Here is a 14,666-nt window from a genome sequence, read left to right as displayed (position 1 = left end):
TCTCTTCTTTGTCGCGACCAGAGCGAGATCCTTCTGCTCGACTGAGCTCATTTCGGTCAAAACCCTACCGCAGTGGACCTCTGGTCACGGATTAAGTCCAAAGTGTGGCAGGGATTTTATTCTAAGGACCTGAAGTTATTCAATTGGATGTTGCAAGATCTCCATTGGAATTTTGATGACACAGAAAAAAACAAAAAGCTAAATGTATGCCCCTGATGGACCAGAACAGAAACAGGACCCAATTGCGTGACGTGTCTCACAAGTTTTATTGAAGGAAAGAGATGGGGCTGCACCCGCGATCCCGTGCTCTTTGGACGCGGGAAGCAAGTCGCTCTCGTACTCGGATTGTGATCCGAACACGCAAGTGGATCTTCCGTAGCGAGCGATGGCGGTGTCAGGGACGGAAAAATGGGTCAATAGCCGGGACAGGGAGAGCAGAAGCGCGGTCGCAATCGGAAACGAGTCGTAAACCGGGACGGGAGAGTAGACGTGGTCGGGATTAAATACAGGTCGTAGCTGAAGACAAACGGGAGCAAAAACAGGACAGGTGGGAGTCAGGGTCGAAAAAGGCTTGCCTAGTGTTCACTGAGGTTCGCAGACGGACTGACCAAAGGGAACAGACAGGACCGGGTTCAAATGCTGATCGGGAGCCAATCAGAACCTGCGGCAGTTGGCGCCAAATGAGCGGGCACAGCGGAGTCACATCAGTAATCATGATAGATGTAGTTCTGTTTTAGGACTTTTTCCATACTTTTCAGTACTTTTTCAGTTAGTTTCCCTACTTGTAGGTTCCTTTTTTATGGTGTTTTTCCCGATTGTTTTTCCGGCCTATTTTTGGTTTGTTTCTGGGCAGTTTGGGGTTGTTTCCTGGTCATTTTTGGGGTCGTTTTCGAGGTCGTTTTTTTTTAACATCAAGGGTTAAGCAAGTGAAGCCATGTTCAGGACAGTTCATGTCCACTATTCCATTTACGTTCGGTTCAAGTTAAATAAGGTCAAATATCTGTTAATACAGGCAACTGAGTTGAATATTTTTATCTAATCTAATCAGAAACTATATGAGGTTTCTTTTATACTTCCCTGTCACGACCAGAACAGACAGAACCCACTTGCGTTGCATTTCTCACAAGTTTTATTGGAAGAAAGAGAAAGGGATGCGCCCACCATCCGGTGATTGCTGGACGCGGGAAGCAAGTCGCACTGGAACTCGGGTTGTTCTTCGACCACGAAAGTGGATCTTCCGTGGCGAGCGATGGCGGCGTCAGGGATGGAAAAAGCGGGTGGTAGCCGGGACAGGAGAGCAAAAACGTGTTTGGGGTCGGAAGAGAGTCGTAAGCCAGAATAGGACAGAAGACGTAGTCTGCGACAAAAAGAGGTTGAGATCCGGGATGGGAGAGCAGACGTGACCGGGATCAAAATCGGGTGGAGGCCGGGAATAGACGGGAGCAAAAACGGGACAGGTGGGGGTCAGGGTCGAAAAAGGCTTGCCTCGTGTTCACTGAGGTTGGCAGACGGACTGACCACAGGGAAGTGACAGAGCCGAGTTTAAATAGGAACAGGCAGCCGATCGGATGAGCGGGCACAGGTGATTCCCGTATTATTATTATTTCATTCATTTATTCCTGATGGATGACTTTCCTTGTTCATTTGTGATTTGTGTATCTTTTCATCGTATACTGTGTTGAAAAAATGAAGATATTACAGAACACGGTCACGTTTTTGCGAAAAACCTGACGCGGCACCCAGGAACGTGGCGTTTGAGAGCCCGGATGTAGTTCCGCTCGAGAAGACTTTGGAAGCTTTGCTTTCTTAGCTGGGCTTGTGACACGTTCCGCTTCAGTTTTCCTTCTTTCCGTCATGTGATGTGCGCGGGAGGCTGGTCCGTGTGTGAAGGAGTGGGAGTAGGGAAGCGGGGTGGGGGTTGGCTGGGGACCGCAGATATAGCATGGAGGAGATGTGCATGTGGAGGCGGAGGAAGAAGAAGAAGAAGAAGAAGGAGGAGGGGAGGGGGTTCCTGGCGAACACCAAGCGCCGCTGATCCCAGATTGATCTCTGGACCCGTCGAGCGAAGCCGGGACACAAAAGAGCGGGCGGGGAGGGGGGAAAGCCCAGGCGGCGCTCGCCCTCTTCAACTTTTGATCCGAGGCTTCGGGAGACCCAAAGGTTGGGGGGCAAAGGGCGGGGTGGCGGGCCAAAGAAGCAAAACCGGGACTCATGTGAGGAAGGAGACGAGAGACGGACTCGGGCATGGGGGTGAAAAGCAAAGCCGCCTTGGCCGTCGTGCTGCTGCTGCTCTTCTTGGGAACGCTTTGGCTGAGTGAGTTTTCGTTTCTGTCTTTTCAAAAAAATGCCTGCTTTCCTCAAAAGCTCCCTCCCTTCGCCGGAATGTATACCGTCCAAATCGGTCCTGTGTCACGTGTCTGGCCGGAGCGCACATGCTTTGCCTTTATAGAATTTGGAGCCGGGATTCTGTTCAAGCGCTATTGTTTAGAGCAGTCATTTTCAACCACTGTGCCACTTTTTAAAATTGACAAAACATTTATGAGTCATTTTCTGCAAATATGATGTCATTGTCAAGTGTCTGTGCTGTCAAAACTGGGGGTATATAAATGAGATTGTTATTAAACAAGATCATTTCTTCCTCATGCCACGAGGCTCTTTAACTCCACCCGAGGGAGTAAGAGCCCACATGAAACCCCAACCCCACATTTGCATATGACCTTATTTTTATAACAGTGTGTACATTTTCGTAACACTATTCAAATGCTCTTTATTAACACGTGATGTTGGGTATTTTTGTATTCTATCTCTTATCTATCTAGCTATCTCTCTCTTAAACATAGAGTTCAGTGTCCATCTCACAACATTTTTGGTTAGTGGCGTGGCGCGTCATTTTTCCAATGTAAAAAAACGTGCCCTGGTTTAAAAAAAGGTTGAAAAATACTGGTTTAGAGGACTCCTCCTGCCATAAGTGGATATAAATGTATTATGTCAATCTGTAAGACTATATTATCTATCTAAATGAAGAAATAAACAAACATAGTAAACCTAAATGTCACAAATTCATCTATTTGTACAGTTTGTCATTTCTACATTCACTATTTATTTTGTCGTGCGTTGAGTATTTTTTCATGTATTTGTCAGGTATTTTTTTTGTATATCTGGTCATAAACGTTGTTGTGAACTTTGTCATGTATTTTGTCATTTTTCAGGGTACTTTGTTCTTCATTTTTTTTGCGTTTTTTGTCATGTAATTTATCATGCATCTTGTTGTGTATTTTGTCGCGTGTTTTTTTAAATCGTGTACTTTGTCTTTTATCATGTGTATTTCGTCATTTATTTACAACGTATTTTTCAATTTATTTTTTCGTGTACTTTGCATTGTATTTTGTTGTGTATTTCGTGATGTCTTTTTAACCTATCTCGATTTATTTATGTTTGTGTATTTTGTCGTTTGTTTTGTCTCATATTTTGTTGTGTCTGAAGTCATTTACTTTGCGTGTATTTTGTCATGTTCGATATTGTGTATTTTGTCGTGTATCTTGTCATGAACTTTTTCATTTATTGATTGATTTCAGTTTTGATTTTGTCACCGATTTTTTTTGCGTAGTTTGTTGTGTATTTCGTCATGTATTTTTTAACGCATCTTTCAATTTTTTTTGTGTGTATTTTGTCAGTTGTTTTGTTGCATATTTTGTCGTGTCTTTAATCTTTTATTTTGCGTGTATTTGGTCATGTTTGTTGTTGTGTATTTTGAAGTCTATGTTGTCCTGTATTTTGTCATGTATCTTGTCGTTTACTTGTCCTGTATTTTTTCATGTACATTGTTGTGTAGTTTGTCCTGTATTTTGTCACGTATTTTGCCGTTTATCTTCTCGTGAACTTTTTTATTTATTTATCGATTTCAGTACTTATTTCATCGTGTATTTTGTCATTTACTATTCATTTTAGTATTTATTTTTTGCAAGTTTCATGGTGGATTTTATCATGTATTTTGTTATTTAGTGAGCCATGCGTTTCGCTACGAAAAAATGAGGAGGCGGGGCAAACTGGCCGAGCTTTTCACTTATTGGTCGATCGTCGAGCGCACCTGATCAACCGATTGGCGAAAATCTCGGGCAACTGGACCGCCTCCTCATTCGAATGACATTTTGTCGTGACCGGATAAATACGCGACAAAATACCTGACGAAAAAAATCCCGAAATAAATAGATGACAAAATAAATGAATAAACGATGAAATCATATATCTCGTTACAACATGATTTGTTTATGTATTCATTGATTCGGTAGAATATATTTATAGGTATTTATTTGTTTGTAGAATCTTTTTCTACCTATGGCAGGATCAGCCTTCCATACTACTACCTTTCTACTACGACTCTGAAAATAGATATTTACTCCTGAAAAAGGTCATGGCATTAAAAAAGAGTGTTTACAGTGAAAAGTATTTGTGGGGAAAACAGGTCCTGATACTGTATTGAGACATATTGACCAATTAAGTCCAAAGGTGAGAAAAACAGATCAATGATTAACTTATGCTTGGATCCCAAAAAAGGGACCTTATGTTTTTTGAAACGGGACTCCTTAAAGCAGGGGTGGGCAACTCTTTGGAGTCAAATTGGGTTAAAACATGTGGCCAATGGGCCCATCCCGGAGACATTGACATATTCTATTTCTTTATATGTATTTCTAGATAGGATACAATGAAAGAAAATGATATATGAGGTCCCTGTTTAGAGCACTGAATATGACATTTAGTTCCGTCGTATTCATTTAGTTATATTTATTTGAAGATTTTTGTATTATTTCCGCAGTTGGATTTTTATAGTATTTCTCCCATATTTTGTTGTATTACTTTCATTTGACTTTTGTAGCATTTTGTAGTATTCTTGCATAAGTATTTCTGTAGTAAATCTGAAGTATTATTCATTCATATGTTTGTTATATTTCTGTATTAGATTTTTCATTGTATATCTGTTGTGTTTTTAGAGTAGTTATCTAGTATTTTCATTGGAGAATCTTTGCAGTATTTTTGTAGTATTATTTTTGTTGTATTTTGGTCATAATATTTCTGTAGTAGTATTTTTGAATTGTAGTATTACTGTAGAGGTGTTTTGTTTGGATTCATACAGAAGGACTTTTGAAGTATTTCCATTTTAGTATTGTTTTAATATTTCTGTTGTACTTTTGTAGTATTTTTGTGGTAAATTCTTTGTCAGTAGTTTTTGTAGTATTTCTGTAATATGATTGTATTTGTATTTTTGTAGTGTTTCAATCGTACTATATATGATGTAATTTATTTTCATCATAAAAACAATGTATTTTTGTAGTATTTCTCTAGTATTTTGTTGTATTACCTTTATTCTAGTTTTGTAGCATTCATGCAGTAGTATTTCTCTAGTAAATCCTAAGTACAATTTTTTCATATTTTTGTTATATTTCTGTAATAGATTTGTGATTGCATATCTGTTTAGTTTTGTTGTCGTTTTCTAGTATTTTCATTGGAGATCGATACCAATTGCCCGAGTAGATATCTGACAGATGGGGTCGATACCAAACAGGACGGGACAGACAGGATTGATAATGACACAGGAGATCGAAATAAAACAGGACAAACTAGACGGGAACGAAAACTGGAGAGAATAATAAACAGGACCAAAATAGACGAGAACAAAACTCGAAACCGATATTTAACAGGACAAAATAAACAGGAACAATACCGGACAGGAAATACCAACAGGAAAACAGGACCGAGTCAGAACCCACGTCTTGCGGGGGCAGAGGTTCGTTGACGGACTGACAAAGGAAGAGAGAGCTCACTGAGCTTAAATAGCAGGGAAGCCAATCTGTCAATAAGCCGCAGCTGGTGCCACACGGGCGGGGCCAATTGGGCGCCATGGCAACCGTGACATTTGGTTGAAACCAGCAATAAATTAGTGAATGAAACATACATTGTAAATTTAAAAAATGTGCTTCATTATCAAAGTTTTAGATTTTTATCATTCCGATAAAAATGTATTTTGTATTTTTTCAACCTTGTTGATGCTTAAACCACAATCACTGTTACTGATGGCTAACAAAAAAGAAGAAAATTCATTGAACTGGGCTGAGGGTGAATGAGTTCATATTCCCTGCCAAGCCTTGAGAACCAATTGCCGTGAATTGTTAATTGTATCGTAAATTTTCAGGGCAAAATATCGGCAGCGTTTATAGTATGGAAATAAATCATAGTTACAGAGGTGATTCATATACTGGGATAGGTGAGAAAAAACTCTGAGAAATTGGATTGGAACCCCGATGCCACAGCCCAGACACGTCTGACAACCAGGACCACCATGATCTATCTATCTACCTTGGTCATATCCCTCAAGAGGGGTGACCGACAGCAAGACAAACACGTATACAAAAACAAAAGGAAAAAAGGAAAAAGTAGCAAAAACACAAAAAAATTGGGACAATGGCCAACCAAAATGCCCAAACACCCAAACAAGTTAGGCACCTAAGTCGGTCATGATTTCGTCCCTCCGGATGAAACGGGACACCAGAAAGCAGCCGTGTCACTCGGGTCAGGGTGACACAACGCACTCTTCTGTCCGACAGCTTTCACTGGTTTACCCCTGCTGCATCATACAAGTGCCCTGCCCGTCCTCTTCTAAACATCCCACTATGCCTCTCACCATCAATAGCTCTAGCTTACATTATATTTCGACCTCTTTCCTGCAGTGGACTCATAACACCATCCATCCACGTCAATGGCGGCCTTCCTCTTGGTCTCCTCCCATTGACTTCTGCTCTGTAGATCCTCTTCAACATTGCGTCCAAACCAACCAAGTACTCTCTCATCCACACGCTTGCTCAGTTCCACTACTACTCCAGTTCTGTCTCTCACAATTTCATTCCTCGATCTATCCAATCTTGTCACTCCTAACATAGTCCTCAGACACTTTATCTCCAACACATTTCACTTCCTTCTTAAATCTGCGTTCAGGCTCCAAGGCTCTGCACCATACGACACAATCACGCTCTCTTAACATCCGTACTCATACTCTCCTCAGAGCAGCCAAAACCTTGCTTCCTCGATTGAGTCTGTGCATACCTCGCACTCCATTCCACCAACTGCAGCCACGTCACAACCCAAGTACCTAAAGCTTTCAACTTCTTCCAGCAATTTTATTTCTACCACCATGCCCGCTCCATCACGTGAACACTTCATCTATTCAACACTCTTCCAAACTCCATTACCAACATGTTCAATTATATAAAAAGTTGACTGCAAAATCTTTTCTAATGACAATTGGGGATAATGGATTTTGTTTTCTTTACTTAGAAAGTGAAAAAGTGTTCCGTGGTGGCTTGGCAAGCCAGACCGACGACCAATAAAATGATAAAAATCCTGGGGTTGTTCAAGGATTCTTCTTCTTTTTTTTAAGCCATAAATTGCGTACTCAACTATATAATTTTTCTAATAACATACTTAACTTGATTCCTACTTTATGTCATTTCATTCCACTACCATGCCAGGTTGGTTTGTTTGTTACATTGCTCCTTGCGTTTTCTAGTTTGAACTTTGTCAAATTTGGGTTTTGTTTCTAGTCTTTTTGTTTGGGGATGTTCTGAATTATTTAATGCCTATTTGTTTATTTGGTACTTTGGTCCTGATTTTCAATACCATCCTTGTCAGAACCAGAACCAACGGTAGACCCAATCGCGTAACGTTTACTCACAAGTTTATTGAGATATAGAGGAAAGGAAGCGCCCGCGATCCGTCGCTCGCTGGATGCGGGAAGCAAGCCGCTCACGGGATCGGAGCGTGTTCGGAATGCCGAAGTGGATCTTCCGGAGCGGGAGATCGTAGCGCGGTCAAACGGGAAAAACGGGTCGTTAGCCAGGACGGGAGATCAGAACGTGGTCAAATAACGGATCGTAGCCGGAGACAAACAGGAAAATCAGGAACGGACGAGTGGGACAAACCGGGACCGAATGGGGTCAAAATGCTTGCCTTGTGTAAACAGAGGTTCGCTGACGGACTAACAAAAGGTAAGAGAAAGCACTGTGCTAAAATAGGAGGGGAACCTATCAGGTAACCTGGCAGCAGCTGACGCCAAACAAGCGGGCACAGGTGAGCCTCTGCCTGCAGTTCCTGCCTCCCCCACATGGGTTCATCCACGTCGCAAAAACCATCACACCAACAAGTACCAGTATATAAATATGGAGATATTCTATCTATTTTTAAACATTTCTGAATCTCTAGGAAGCTCTCTAGATCTGCTGGTTGCTGACCCTGCTACTAGACCAATACTGTGAATTAGAATATGAATTAGAATGAGCTGTATGTTTTTGCAGAGGTTTTTTTTACATTTTTTTTCTTTTTTTTTTGTATAAACAAGTTCTTTTGTGTCTTTTTGGATCCGAATGCAGATGGCGGTTTGGACTACCACTGGGACGCTTGCCTCAAATCCTACAACCAAGAGAACCATGTACGTTGACGTCACCGGAGAAGTCAACCCCACCCATTGAGGACATTGTTCTTCATCTTCTGCTGGACTTCTGGTGGCCTGATTGTTTTTGATGACGTTTTTGCCCATCCCCCCCCCCACTCAGGGACACCAGCTGTCCAACAGCAGCGCCTACGAAGACTCGGTGGAGCAGCGCGTCCTGGAGGAGTGTCCCGGCCAGACCTTCCAGGTGTCTCTCCTGCTGGCCCACCTGCTGGCGTCGCCGGCCTCGGCTTCCGACGTTCTCCTGCGGCCTTATCTCTCCAGCTGGGACGAGCTCGTTAAGTAAGCGCCTCCGATCCGATGTTACTGCGTTATGACCGGCGTTGGGCGCCTTTCGTACGTTTCCTGTGGTGTGTCTTGGGCGAGTAGAGCCCTCTCTGGGCGTCGGGCACGTATTGAAAGAAAGGATCGTTACGACTTACTTCACTTAAAACCTAATTGCTTTACGCATTACTCTTACAGTAACTATTGAGTTTGAATTTGCTGTATATACAATTTGAGCTTGAAGGCCACAGGCTAGAAGAAAAAAACTCTCGCTGGGGCCGAGCTAGTAGCTGAAGCAGAAACAAAAAAAAGAGACAGAGGTAGATATAGAGAGCACCAAAAAAGAGAAAGAGAGAGAGAGAGCAAAAGGGAGAAAAAAGATCAAGTAAGAAAAAACAAAAACAGGAGGAAAAAATACAGAAAGAAAAAGAAAGCAAGAGAGATAAAAAAGTGAGAGAGACATAAAGGTAGGAGAAAAGAGAGAAGGACAGAAAAAGAGAGGGACAGAGAGAGATAAGAGACAAAGAGAGATAAAGACAAAAGAGGGAGAAAGAGAAAAGACTGAGCGTGAGACAGAGAGAGAAGAGACAAATGACAAAAGGAGGGACACAGAAAAATAGAGAGAGAGAGAACAAGAGACAAATGGAGCAAAAATAGAAGAAAATGGGAGACAGATAAGGCGTTAAGAGATAACAAGAGCGAGAGAGAGAGAAATGGAGAGAGAAAGAGACAGAGAGGGGGGAGCAAAAGGGAGAGAAGAGAGAAAGTAAGATAAACACAAATAGAGGCAGAAGAAAAAAGAAAGCAAGAGAGAGAGAAAAAGAAATGGACAGAGAGAGAGACAGGGACAGGAAGGGATAAAAGACAAAGAGAGAGCAAAGAGAAAAGAGGTGGATGGAGAAAAGACTAAGAAGAGAGACGGAGAGCGAACAAGAGAAAGTAAAGAAAGAGAGGGACAGAAGAGACAAAAAGAGTCAGAAAGAGAGACGAAAAAGAGAGACAGAGATAACAAGAGAGAGGAAGATAGAGAGAGAACGAGAGAAGGAGGGAAAAAAAGGAAGAGAGGTAAAGAAATCCAGCTCCAGTGTCTTTCTCACTGGCTTTGGCGACATCAAGCGGACTTATGTGAAACTGCAGCTCGTTTTTAACCGGCTTTGACGACAGTGTTGCAAAAGATTGTATTTATGACTCTGACGTGTCCTTCAGGTTTATGGAGGCCCTGGGCCCCATGGTCGGACTCATATCCAAAGAGATAGAAACCAAGACCTCCATCATCCGGCAATTGGCGCTCCTCGCCGAGGCCGACCCCGAAGCCGAGCTGAATCCGCTTCCGGGGAAGGATTCCGACCCGCCGCAGTATTCCGGCGCTTACCGTTCCGTGCGATCCATGATCCGGGCGGAGTTGGACCGAGGCTCGGTGGACTTCGACCGGCAGACGGACTCCGGCAGCCGGACTCTCCTGCGACTCCACCGAGCTCTGCTTTGGCTCAAGCTGTTCCTGCAGAAACTGTCGGAGACCCCGACGGCGGGCCGTCTCAGGAGCCCGTCGGACCTGTGCCGAGAGGCTTACAAGAGCACCCTGGCCAACCACCACACCTGGTTGGTGCGGAGGGCCGCCGAGCTGGCTTTCATGGCCCTGCCCGAGCGGGGTTTCTTTTTTCGCTTGCTGTGCGTGCAGAATCAGGAAGAACTGAGCGCCGTCCTGGGAAGGGTGGTCCAAGCTACCCGAGTGGTTTATGACAGGACGCAGACGGCTCTGGAGGAGAACGGCATGCTGGATTTGCCCTGAACCGTGAGAAGCTCCACACAGAAATCCACGCTTCGGATTCCTGACACAAAATCGGTTTCCGTCCGAAGGAACGTTTCAAATGCGTAACCTTTAGTGCCCTTGGCAGCTTTTTTAAAGGTAATCCCGAATTCTTAAACGTGCGAAATGTGAGTCAATAGTACGTTGTTTTTGCATAAAATAGATTTCAGTCATATATTCTAATCATTGTCCAGGATAATGCATTTTGAAGACAGCGTGTCTTGTCTTTGTCCTCCTGGGCTGTGACGTCATCAGAGGAACACCAGCACCATGTTGTTTTAAGTGATAATTAGACAAAGGTTGTAAGCGTTTGAAGAGAAGTTTTGATAGTTTTGTGGAGAATGTTTTGGAATTATGGCACAAAATGGACCAGCTAACCAAGACCGTTTAATGAGAACACACGTAGTGAGCAGGCGGGCTAACCGGGAACCAACGACTAAAAGCGGCAACGGCAATGGCGACAAACGCAAAGCCGAACAGGAATAAACAAGCCAAAGGACACATAAATACGGGTGCTAAAGCCAGGCTAGCTGATTGAAAAACACACATGAAAGGCCAGGCTAACCGGGAACCAACAACAAAAAGTTTTAGGGCTAACACCAGGCTAGCCGGCCAAACAACACACAATGGGCAGCCAACAAGCGCCAACCGGGAGCACACAAAAAAGGGAATTCATCGGCAGCCCCGACGCTAACGGGGCGCTCGCTGGACAAAATTCTACCAACTGAGACACACGCGGCAAAAAACACAAACAAAAGACCGCTTAACTCCAAGCAGAAATAAGTGGCGTGCAATCGCTGTGCACTACAATCTCTGTCTGTTTCAGAGCTTGCCTTGCATGTCGAGTTAATGGGATTGGCCACTTTGAGAGTGCCGTGTTCTTTCAATGACGTCACAGCTTTCAGCAAACGACCCGATGGCGCGTATTTTCATCATTGTGAGGAGGAACACTACACATTCTGTGCCTGATTGAAAAAAAAGATCTGTCTGGGAATACCTTTAAGTGCCGTCGGCAATGATTTGAAGGCGTCTTATGATGCAAATGAACCTTAAGAAGTCGATGCAGAAGTGCCTTGAAATTGCAATCTTTTAAATAGCCAGCAGGGGGCAGACTTTCCTCAATGCAACCATTCCTGTCCTCATTCAAACGCTTGACGACTTCTTCTTTTCAGATGTTATCATTTTATGATGTTTATTTATTCATAATGGCAGATTTAATCATGAACTTTGCTGGGATGTCTTTTTTATTTCGCTTAACCCTGAGGATGAGCAAAAATCAGCGGAAGTGAAACGCTAGTTGCAGTACTATATTTTACCACTAGGACGCGCGCTCCCAGATGATTGGGATTATTTTTAGGTTTCCGTTGGGTTTGTAAATTGCTAGTTTCGAAAATGTGTTGAACTGCCATCACTAAATGAATATGCCAATAAGATAGTTTAGCTAAATACAAAACAAAAAGCTAAAAAGGGGCTGAAATCTGTGTCTGTTGAATCCAGTTTAGCCCCGCCTCTAACGCGCCTTAAAGGGACAGTGTATTCATTAACCACTAGATGTGGTTTTTCAACGTGGTGCTCGCAGGCCCCAAGTTGCCCCCTGAGAGCACCTGAATAGCCCGCATACTTGTTATAAGAATAACTCACCAGTGATGGGTCATGGGGATTTTCTAGGAAATGATATCATTCAGGTGATTCGTGTCTTTCAAAACAACGTTTTAATGGTCGGCTATGCTTATTTCACCCCTACTTTTAATCACAACAACCCAGCAAAAATATAATAATAACATAAATTGCTGTATTAAAAATGCCCTTCAGGCTTAGCACTCACCAAAAAGTAGCTCTCGTGTTAAAAAACTTGGGGAGCCCCGGTGTCGTGCAACCAGAAATGCGTGCTAAAAAGCATCAGGAAGAATACAAACTACAGCGATTCAAGGTGACCAGAAGGTACCATCTTTCTCCTCAGTTTTTCTTAATTTTCGGATACTAGTAGCAGCAAGACGAGAGACAATGATGTCGGCTCCCTCGACATGAGGCTCTTGCTATGTCAAATTCATCTTTATTTGACGGGGGTTAGCAAACCAAAATGTTGAAAGAGTCTGATTAGACTTCATAAATATAACGTATCATCGAAGCTGCCAAAAAATTAAAACCTTTATATAAGCCTTATAAGAAAAGCCACATTGAAATGCACGTTAGACGATGGATCATATATTTTCTGCTTATTATTTAAATCGGACTTTTTTTTCCATGAATTGTGTTTTTTAAGCACTAGGAGGCGCTACACATTGTCTCTTTAATTACTCATTAAAACGTTAAAACACTCGTCTGTGGAGGAATCGGCATTTATTTTATCACTCTCAGCAAAGGGAGCTGACATCATTGTCCAGCGTCTTGCTACTACGGGTACCTTCAAAAGACAAAACCTTCCAAAAGGCTGTGCAAAAAAAAATGAAGAGAAGAATAGTGCTTTTTAGTTTAGTTTATATTTTTCTTTATGTTTTGTTGTAGTTTAAAGGCATCATTTTACATCTTAAACCACGCTGCATTACATTAAAATGTGTTTTTTTTCTCATTGGTTATTCGTTTCATATTTTAGACTTGGAAAATCACGTAAATTAAGATCAAATAATTCCACACGCAGATTATTTGGGCTGCATTTAGATCATATTTATCTTATTTTCCTATATTTAAAACTTGTTTTATCTTGTAAAATTTTCGAGAGATAGGTGGTAGAGTTCGTTAAATAATCCTTCTGCCTCGCAAGACGTGGGTTCTGACTCGGTCCTGTTTCCTGTTGGTATTTCCTGTCCGGTATTGTTCCCATTCATTTTTGTCCTGTTTAATATCGGTTTCCAGTTTTGTTCCTGTCTATTTTTGTCCTGTTCATTATTCTCTCCAGTTTTCGTTCCCGTCTAGTTTGTCCTGTTTTATTTCGATATCCTGTTTCATTATCAATCCTGTCTGTCCCGTCCTGTCCGGTATCGACCCCTTCTGTCCGATATCTACTCAGGCAATTGGTATCGATCTCGTTGGCCGGTGGCTTCCTATCATTTCACGCCAGACCGCTGCCTAACGTGCATGACTCCCCATTTCCCGTAAAATAAAAGGCTAGTGTGAGTAACGTCACGCATTTGGGTCCTGATCCTGTTCTGGTTCATGACACTGGAAGACAATTTTGTCCTCTGGTAGTTGATATTTTGCTTCTCATTTTCTCCATCAATCTCGGTGGGGTCGATACCGGACAGGACAAGATTTATTGATTCATTTTTCGAAAATAAATCAATTATTTTCTTCAAAAGGAATTTCGGCTGCCTCAATTATAAACAAAGACATCTAACGGATGAGCTGTAAATTATTATTTACGAAATTTGTATTTCCTGACACATTATTTGGATAAGCAAGAATTTCTAGCCAAAAAAACTCCCCACAGGAGGTTTGATTTCATGACCTCAGAACTGTGCCGCACACGTGCTAACCACTGCGCCGCCGTGCTGCCCTGCAAAAGTCATTGATTTGCAAACCAAAGCAAGCAAAAACAGGTCGATAGCCGGGACAGGAAAGCAAAAACGTGGTCGGGATCGGAAACGAGTCGTAAGCCAGGACAGGAAAATAGACCTAGTCAGGATCAAAAATGGCTCGTAAACCAGGACAGGAGAGCGGACGTGGTCCGCATCAAAACAGGTCGTAGCCGGAGCAAAACGGGACAGGCCGGAGTCAGGGTCGAAAAAGGCTTGCCTTGTATAAACAGAGGTTCGCAGACGGACTGACAACAGGGGACTGTCGGGACTGGGTTTGAATATAGGGCCAGGGAGCCAATCAGAACCCGCAGGGATTGGCGCCAAAGGAGCAGGCACAGGTGATGCGTATCGGTAATCATGACAGTTTCAGTTTATTCAACCGCTTGTATCTAAAATTGAGTGTACTACCTCGAATTTGTTCAATGAACTGGACCTATCCCCTGTGATTAAGAAATATTCCCTTTGCTGGAAAAACATGTGGTGCTATGACGTTACTGTGTGGTATTTTCGTGTCAGTATTCCATGAGAGCTGAAATAATGTCTTAAAAAGAAGCTTAAAGGTGCCTGTTTGTCCATTTTGAAC

General features: G+C 42.7%; 1 protein-coding gene across 1 annotated transcript; it reads left to right on the top strand.

Moving 5' to 3' along the window:
- The first annotated feature begins 2,084 nt into the window (after window positions 1-2,084).
- Window positions 2,085-13,867, top strand: gltpd2b (glycolipid transfer protein domain containing 2b). Its single transcript, XM_088321447.1, has 4 exons — window positions 2,085-2,314; window positions 8,418-8,476; window positions 8,601-8,779; window positions 9,968-13,867. Exons 1-4 carry the CDS (start codon window positions 2,245-2,247, stop codon window positions 10,548-10,550), a joined length of 891 nt encoding a protein of 296 aa, XP_088177573.1. The 5' UTR covers window positions 2,085-2,244; the 3' UTR covers window positions 10,551-13,867.
- The last annotated feature ends 799 nt before the right edge of the window (window positions 13,868-14,666 follow it).

The sequence above is a fragment of the Urocampus carinirostris genome, chromosome 17 (genome assembly GCF_059441175.1).
Source record: "Urocampus carinirostris isolate Australia breed hairy pipefish chromosome 17, RoL_Ucar_1.0, whole genome shotgun sequence".
Lineage (NCBI taxonomy): Eukaryota > Metazoa > Chordata > Actinopteri > Syngnathiformes > Syngnathidae > Urocampus > Urocampus carinirostris.
This window is presented reverse-complemented; position numbering and strand designations above follow the sequence as displayed.

Bases quoted from the DNA above. Each gene is read 5' to 3' on its own strand.
- gltpd2b (XM_088321447.1), top strand. From the start codon at position 2,245: ATGGGGGTGAAAAGCAAAGCCGCCTTGGCCGTCGTGCTGCTGCTGCTC. The intron at 2,315-8,417 runs GTGAGTTTTCGT...ATCCGAATGCAG, and splicing joins CTTGGGAACGCTTTGGCTGA to ATGGCGGTTTGGACTACCAC. The intron at 8,477-8,600 runs GTACGTTGACGT...CCCCCCACTCAG, and splicing joins CCTACAACCAAGAGAACCAT to GGACACCAGCTGTCCAACAG.